The 9056-nt window shown below is 43.9% G+C and overlaps 1 protein-coding gene across 1 annotated transcript in view; it reads right to left on the bottom strand.

The window, feature by feature from the left end:
- The window catches only part of LOC102672350 (titin), a 49850-nt gene that overhangs the window by 13604 nt on the left and 27190 nt on the right, over positions 1-9056 (bottom strand). The window contains 1 exon segment of the mRNA XM_031511343.1: positions 8520-8626. Coding sequence (XP_031367203.1) covers positions 8520-8604 — 85 coding nt within the window. The 5' untranslated portion in view covers positions 8605-8626.

Here is a 9056-nt window from a genome sequence, read left to right as displayed (position 1 = left end):
GGGGGCCCCACGTGTTACGCGTACACGCACACGCACGCGCGCGCGCACGAGAATCGTCTCGCGCGAGCCGGGCCCGGCCGTTGAATTATCGCGAAGCGGGCTTCGTCCGAGGTGTCGCCGTTCTCGCGCCTGATTACGATCTTCTGCGTTTATTTTATTTTTTTTTAACTCGTTTTACTTCCTCTTTACCTCTTGTCCGATTCTTTCGATACGAAAAGTGCCGGTGGAAGGAAGGATCGATTGGAAAGGAAGAGGGGACAGGATCTATCTTCACTTCTTGGGTTTGATTTGTTGAAGAGATGTAACGTAGAAATTAATTTCATTTACGAATATTGTTAGGATAATCGTTATCTAGGAAGCTGAAATATTTTCGAAACTATCTGTAGAATGTTTATTCGTATACGTATAATTATTATCTTAAATATTTGAATACGAAGTTATAAATTGTAGTTATGTAAATTTTTATTGTCTACTGCTGATGCATCGAGGTTTAAATATAGATCGTTGTTTTGGATTGTATGTGATAAATGAGTGTGTAAATAGGCGTTTCTTTTTAGATTAAGCAATCAGATCCGCGTTCCTTCCACGAGATTTCTTTTCACCAGTGAATAAAAGCGAAGTTTTGAATGATGAATTGTTATCATGGTCGCTTCGATTTTCAGCAACAATGCGAAGAATTGTGGGAAATTTAATGAAATTTTGAAATTGTAATGTTATAATTTGATTGCTTTTATCTTAAAATTGTTTGACTAAGATATAAAGAAATCGAGTATTATGGGATTAGATATTATTGAAATTCTGAAAATAGCGTTGAACGAACGCAGCAAGTTCCGAGCATCGAGTCGTAAGATTCGATTTTAAAGTTGCCAGTGATGAAAAAGTCAATATTAAGGAACGTAATTTTAGACGTGATTCTTGATAAAAATTGTAAAAATACCAAATTGAATTGGTATTGATTCCAGAACGAATATTTTCGATAGCCGATGATCCGCTTGCTTTTATCTTAAAATTGTGTGAAGAAATCGAAGAAATCTAAAAATGACCGAAATTTTAAAAACACGAATGAATGTTGCTCGAGTGTTGCCTCTAAAAAATACTTTGAGAATTAATACGAATAAATAAATCGACAAATCGGATGGAAATTCTCGATAGAAATCTTAGACAAAAAAAGAAAAAAATTGTAAAAATCTGGCGAAAGAGTCGGTGAAATTATAATTAGAGGATAGAGGATCGGATGTGAAAAATAAACAGGATCTATTAGGCCTCTGGTAAACGTTAAAGTATTTATTCACCGGGAACCAGTAAACAAGGAAATTCACGGCAACTTGGTTTTTTTCTTATCTTGATTCGCAAGAACATCTTGGTTCCTTCCCTGATGTTTTGCCAGGGAACCCGTTACATCGTCTCCACGCCATGACTCGATGATGAGATCGAAGGAACAACAGGTGCGAGAGGAAGGAAATTTTTTTGCCTCGTCGCGATAAATGATTTGTTCGTTTGGCGAGACTCGACAGGAGAGTACCGGTTTCTTCTTCCCGAACACGATTTTCGTGTAGTTGGAAGATCAAAGAGGTGGACTGGTTCTGCGTCCCCGTGTTTTTCATCGAACGGAGACGAATTAAGTGGATTCGAGAGAAAGTAACGGGATTCATCGTATTATTCATCATTCGAACGATTTCGATCCAAACGTGCGACAACGTTTGTATCGTAAAATCTCGAAACGATTTCTTAAATCAATCGAATTCTCTTTGCACTCTTTAGTTTCTTCTTTTTTCACCTAACAACAACTCCTCAATTCATCTACAAAAAAAGGATCTCAATAAAATATTGCGTAAAGTATCGCAAAGTTTTATTTTAAAGAAAAAAAAAAAAAAACATTTTAAAAGCTGTTTGTATAATGAGCCACGTTGCTCGACATCCTAAGGGTTAAGCTTTCTTCTACCACGGAATTTCATCATAATTAACCAAGGACAAACGAACGATCTTTCGGTTGTTGCTTATCTCGCGCTCACAATAACCGCGATCTCGCCTCGAACGGCGAGAAAGAAAAAAAAAGAAGAAGAAGAAGAAGAAGAAGAAGAAAGAAAAATTCATACGTACGAAGAGAATGGTAATCGAGGTCGATCCTCTTATTCATCTCCACCGCACAGGTGGAGGCGCGCAACAACCATTATGTAAGTCGATCTTCTCTCCTCGAGCTCTTTGAATCGAGCTTTTTATTAGCCGGACGATTCTCTTTCCCTCTCGTTCGCGGTCGAACCGCGCTCCCGATGCTATTACATACCGCGAAGAGTCGGTTGCGGTGTCCGAGCCGAGAAAAAGGGAAGGAACGATCGAATCGCGCTCTCTGAGAGAGACAGAGAGGAATGGACGGTTAACCAGCCGAGCGAGAGGATTGCGCGCGCGTTATGAAATCATCCAGGCGGCCTTGCCTCCGCGAAAGTTCATTACCATCAACCGCACACGCTCCGACGAGCACCTGGCTTTCCGCTCCTCGCCTCCTATCGCGTGCACCAAATTCTACACTATGTGTCTTCCAAGGTCGCGGTTAGACTGCACCGTCCGAGGAATCCTCCCCTCCTATTTCAAATAAGAGGAAACGAAAGGATTCTTTGAAAAGGATCTTTGGAAGGAATTCGTCGAAAACGAAACTCGTCCTGTTTGAAATAGCGACGATTCTTTTTTAAACTACTTTTAATATCGGTTACCTTTCTTGAAAAACTTTCTCGAAACTAGTCTCGAGTAACATGATTAAAGGATCCAAGGATCGTTTCGATCCTCTAATGGAACTGCTGGTTTAATTGAACTAAACCTGTTACTTTTCGCTATTCATCAAATACAAATACGGTTAACATACATCGGCAATTAAAAGGTGTTATCCATGGAAAAAAGGGAAGATGGCGGGGAAAACGCGGCGAAGCAGGCACGGGTGAACGAGCACGGGATGAGATAATTTACGATTCTCGGTGTTTTGCGAGAAGATTAACCCGATCAACCTGTTCGTCGGCCGATGTTTACGCAACACGTTGACCAACGTAAACGCGAGAATGGCAAATGGTGACGTCTTTGCTCCCCGAGGGGGATTAAAAGCCCTCCTAATGAGTTTGGAAAGTATCGTATATGCACGATTATGGTGTGTTCCGTGACGTTTCAGTGTCAATGTCGGTATCGGTAGCGGAGAGAAGTGGACCGACCGGTTTCTGCCGTAATATCTCGATCCTCGCTTCTCGTCCCGAACTCGAGTTTTCGAGGACAATTATAAATTCTACCTCGTGTTTTCGATCGGGTTTATTGGCCGCTTACGCAATATCTCGATGAAAAAAGTGTACGTGAGAAACAGGTGGCCGGCGCTCGCGCGACTTCTTGCGACTTCCGCTACGATAGGTGGCGCGGTTGAGTTCTTTCGACGTGGAAGAGGATTACGGTAAAAAACGTGGCAAATTGATTTGTCAGCGGAATTCTTTTCTCGTGCGATGCATTTTCTTTACGAACTTTAATTTTTTTAACAGTTGAGAAAGTCGTTCACGAATTGTTTCGTTTACTGACAGAAACAGAGATTTATCGTGACGATAGTTTTATCTCATTAAGAGGTAATAATAATAAGTTTTATATAAGAAAACGAGGAAGAAGAATTTCTCGCTCTTTTATTAACGAGTTTTCCAGAAGAAAGAGAAACCTGCAATTTCAAAATCGTTCAACGACCAAGAGGGATCGGCACGATCGTTCGATCATCCTTACGTTCCTTATGTTATATCCTTCCATCGACCGATCTTTTCCGCTAAAAGTATCGGTTAAAAGAAGAAAGAATATCTCGAGAAGGATAAAACGAACTTTAGCTTTTCGAACGAATCCCTTTCGTTCCCTCCCGTCGTTAAAAAGGAGTCGTTCTTCCACACGTTCGTTCTTGTTCCCCGATTTAGAAGCTATTTCCGTCTCCAAATGTGTTTTCTCGCCCGTGACGATGATCGTAAACGGAGACGGGGCGATAAGGAGGCGAGGTTCGCAAATAAGAAAGTAGAGAAAGATAAACGGATCGTTGACGCTGATACAGAAGGTAGGCGTGATGCAGAAAATCGTCGAGCAATGTTGTTACAAGCTATGTAACAACGTTGCGCGACAAGAAAAACAGGAATTGAAAATATGCAAATCGACGCGGAAATTCAATCGATGCCTCCTCGCTCGACTTCTTCTTTCCCTCGGAGGGGGGCGACGACGAATCTTCGACGAAAGGAGTTGCGTAAGCATCCCCTTTCCGATGGTGCCACAAGGGAAACAAGGCGTCAGGGAAACCGGCTAATTATGCGGAGATGTTTGTACGAGCGTTGCACGTGCGTGTACTTTCGTTAAATGAACGGTTCACCGCTACGTTTACTTTGCCGCTCCTTTACGCGTCCCGAATTTTAAGCGACGCGTCCGAATTCCCCTTCATCTCGAACAAGTTGGCAACCAACCTCTCCACGTCCAATCGTGGAGAAAAGATTGACACGTTGAACGATCGATTCGATAAAATTTTCATTTTGATGATGGAGAGAGAGAGAGAAAAAGGAAAAGAAGAAGGAACACGTTTAAAGGGATAGGAGACGAACTTTTCGAGTTTCAGAGGATTCGAAATGGTAGAAAGATCCACGAGGCAATTAATTACCGCGATAACAAGGAGTGGGGAGCGTGGTCAAACAGGTGGCGAGACCCTTCGAAAGGCAAATAAACTGAATATGTTTGCTCGAGCGTGTTTGATAGCGACGCGTTATTTACTTGGCAAATGTACACCGCGAAGGGCGCCAGCATTGAAATTACTCGGGTTTTAATTAAAGATATCCGTGCCCAGGATCCGTGATGTGAGATTATAAAATCGATTTTGTTATCGTTAACAGGCGAGTTATTGCTATGGGATGTTTGCGCAAGCATATTGATGTCGAGTACACATGAACTCGATAGTAAAATGTCGAAGAAAAATCTTATTTACGCGATTAACTATGCGACGCGATTAAAAATTATTTTTAATATATTTACCTTGCAGTATTACGCATTTTTCAACAGTTAATCCATCTTTCAAACTCGTTCTTCAAATTTACATTATCGCTTCCTTCCTCTCTTCGAAAAAAGATCCAACAACTTATTATAATATTATCCACAGCTGCTCAACGATCTAACGCCTCTAACGAAGAAACAATCGAGGGGACGAAAATAAATAACGAGAATAAATCGAACGTGATATCTCCATGGTATTTCTTTCTTTTTTTTTTTTTTTTCTCTCTTCCATCGAGGAGGAAACACTCGTCCTCTCTCTCTCCGAGAGGGGAGAGAATCCAAGAAACTGTTGTCCCCAACCAACTGTTGTCGAGCGATACTCGAAGATAACGACACTTTGGCCGGCATCGAGGCATAAATATGGAACGGATGGAGGGTCAGGTGCGACGATATGGACCGTAAGTGGGCAACGGTGAGGTACGCGGTCAGTGACATCCGTGGACCCGTCTCTTCGAGGCCTCTACAGGTTTGACCAGAATTCACAGCATCACGTGGATGCAGCCAAGTACGGGAACCGCTATCCGTGCAGCTGTGTACCGACTCGACACGCATTTTTCTCCTCCTCCTCCTCCTCCTCTTTCTTAAATCGTTTCCACGACCGTTTCGAAATCTCGTTCTCCGGGTTACGACATCGCGGATATCGCTTTTCTCTCCACTTTTTCCTCTCTCTCTTCCTTCTTCGACGCGTCGTCCCCCTCGCTCGATCGATGACGAAATCACGCTGGAAACTGCGTGATTCTTCTTCTTCCCTCCACGGGAAAAGAAAAACGATCTCTCCAACTTGATTTCGACCAAAGATCGGATCGTTTCCTCTCGAGGATGCCGAGGATAATTCCGAAATTGTCGTCGAATTGTAATTGGAAACGGTTTATTATTAAAAGAGTTAACGAAATTGGGAAGCAGCTTTCCTTCCTTTCTCTTTTTCTTTTCTTTTTTTTCTCCACCACGAGGAGAGAAAGAGAAATATGGAGAAGAAAACCGGACGGGGATCGATGGAGAGGCTGCCTTCTCCGTTCGAAAGAAGGAAGGGAGGGGGAAAAAACGTGAAGGATAGGCGCGCGAGGGACAGGATCACCCAGTGATCCAGTCTTGAAAAAAGGAGGAGGAAAAGGAAGAGGCGCGCGTACCTCGCGCGGAATTCTCGATCGTTCTTTCACGACCATTTGTCCACACCTGGTGTTCGTCGAAGCAGCCAATTGTCGGCGGGGTGGAGGAGAAGGCGGGGGCAAGGCAAAAACGTTGCATCTCTAATGAGTTCTCATTGACGATGCGAACGTTTTTGCACGTCGCTTCGTTCGAGGTAACACGCTGTTCCGAGAATGATTCCCGATGGTTGGCCGAGCGTCGGTCGCGTCGGGAAACAGGATCGATTTCTGCCCTCCCTGGCGTTGATGGATCATGAACGGGAGGATGACTGAGATCCAGGAAGCCGATTTTTCTTTCTTTCTTTCTTTTTTTCTTCTCGAAAACGAGAACAGATTTCGATGAATCGCAATGGAAATCTTCACGTAGAGGAAGATTTTTTCGATTCGATAATTTAGTTGAGATATATATATATTTTTTAATTTAAAGATCTTCTTTTCGGATCGAAAAATCGATAGATAAATAATGGTAATTTGGGGATAATATTAAAATTAAGGAGAGCGAAATGAATAAACGGAAAGGTAATGTAACTTTCGAATTATTAAGCGAATTCGATATGGGTGTATATTGAAGTAAGAGAAATAAATTCCCGGGAAATGTTAATTTCTCGTCTCGATGGGTTTCGTCAGGGTTGAGTTGCGGAACTAAAATCGTCGGTGTTAAAGAAGGGAGAAACGAAGGAATAAGAATTCGTATTCTTAGAGGCGGCGGTTTAAGCCTGCGCTTTCGCCTTTATTTCCAACTGCGACCAACCGCGGGGAGACGATGAAGCGAAATAAATTGCATCCATTAATCCGAGCCCATTCAACCGAGACGTGGAAAAGGAACGTGGATCCAACGTTAAGCTCAACTCAGTTTTATTAATCGTCAAACTCCCCCTCGAATAGTTTCCTTCCTAGTACTTGTCCACCTCCCCTTCTCCTTCAAGCGAAGCGAAGAAGATCATCATCCGAAACCGTCGATAATCCAAAACTAGAGCCATCTACGTCGATCCTACGCACGATCGATCTCCCACGAACTTGACCTCGCTGTTCGTTGCGTGATCACCCCGTTGCAGGTGAAAGTGGCCTCCCCCCAGGTGTTTTCGAACGCGATTTCCAACGTTGTACGTTGCCACGGGGGAGCGGAGATGACTAATCGGTCCCCGATCGGATCTGTCGATCGACCACGTTCCATCGATCGTCCGAGCACGGGAATAGGTCTCGTGTGCTACACGTAACGCGAAACCGGCTCGACGTAAACGGAAGAGATCTATGCGATGCCTCGAACAGACAGAGAGAGACAAAGAGAATGAGAGAGAGAGAGAGAGAGAGAGAGCGACGGTGGCTCACCCGCGATGGAGAAGACGATCCTGGATCGAGGAACGAATATGGTGTGCGCGCGCGTCCCATAGGTCCATGGGAAAGCACCCTGGCCACCTCTCGACGTCTGCTCGACGATGCCAGAGGTGAGCATTATGAGGTAAGATTATTCCTCGGCGAGGGAATGCGAGGGAAGGACGGGGATAGGTTCGACGTCCTGGCTTGGTTGGCCATTCAGACGTTGGCCGTTGGCTGGCTTTAGTCACGGCAGACGTTTCGAAAAAAAAGAAAGAAAGAAAGAAGATTAAGGAGGGATTCGATGGGGCCAGATCATCGGCCAGGAATTAATTCTTTCGTATATATATTTATACGAAGGCGAGGTTCGATCGTGGGAATTCGTCGAGGCTCCTATTCTTCCATTCCAGAACTTTCTTTTCTTCGTTTTTTCGAAGATGATATAGCATTTTTCTTTTCTATCTATAATTTTTATTTCTCGATTATATAATACGTACGGATCGATCGATATTTCATTGCCTTTAAATCGTTGCTATTATCATCGATACCTTCGTTCTAATACCATCGCACTTATCAACATACGTATCACGTATCAAATACGTGGTAATAGAACGAAGGTGTCGATACGCTATTTATAAACCGTATATATATATGTATATACATTTATCGTACGAGATTTTTAAACGCAAACTTTTAATCTTAAAAGCATTGACCTCTCTCGCGAGCAATTTATACATCCTTCTTTTTCAAACGCTCGAAGGATGAGGATTTTTTTAGAAAGGAGAGGAAGAGAGAGAGAGAGAGAGAGAGAGGGAGGGGAAGAGAAAGAAGGCAGCGTCGTTCTTCCTCGTCGGGACTTCCTTTTCATGCCGTCTCACGTACACTTGTACGCCGTCAAATGAGTTACGTTTCGACACGTCGAGCATGTGTATGTATACGCGGAGGACGAGGATAAAACTCTAGGTGGAACGAACTGGTGGAACCTTTTGTGGACGTGGCAGCTTTGTTAACGGATTCGCTGGAAAAACTTACCAGAATCGGACTGCGATGCCAGTAGAACGGCCGCCAGACAGAGTATAATCCCGGGTCGACAGGGCCCGGCGTTCAAGGCCGACATGTCGGCACTCTTCTTCCGTTTCCTGAAATCAAAAAAAGAAAAGAATCGTACTCGTTCCAAAAATCGAATTTAAATTAAATCCCATTTTTTCCTTCCTTTCCTTCTTTTCCATCTCATCCCTTTCTCACTCCAACTCGAACTCGTGTAATAATAACCCATTCCTGCCCGTTCTCCCCTCCCCTCCTCCACGTTAATCCCCGGTATTTATCCTGTCACGTGGCATTCTAGCTAGTAACTGTCACAGTGCTGACACTGACAGCACTGGAAGACGTGGCTGGAGACGAGCCAATGTCGCATACCTCCGCACTTTGATCGGCGTTACGTTCTCGCGGATCAGGGGGATGAACAAGCGTGCGCGTATATTTAGGCGTCGGCGAGGAGACGTGAAAATCGGACGACACGGCTCGCGCCACGACATTGTGCGTCACGGCACGCGCGTGAGAGACGCGCAC

Source organism: Apis dorsata, unplaced genomic scaffold (assembly GCF_000469605.1).
Source record: "Apis dorsata unplaced genomic scaffold, Apis dorsata 1.3 scaffold_309, whole genome shotgun sequence".
NCBI lineage: Eukaryota > Metazoa > Arthropoda > Insecta > Hymenoptera > Apidae > Apis > Apis dorsata.
The sequence above is the reverse complement of the archived record's forward strand: the minus strand, read 5'-3'. Positions and strand labels throughout refer to the sequence as shown.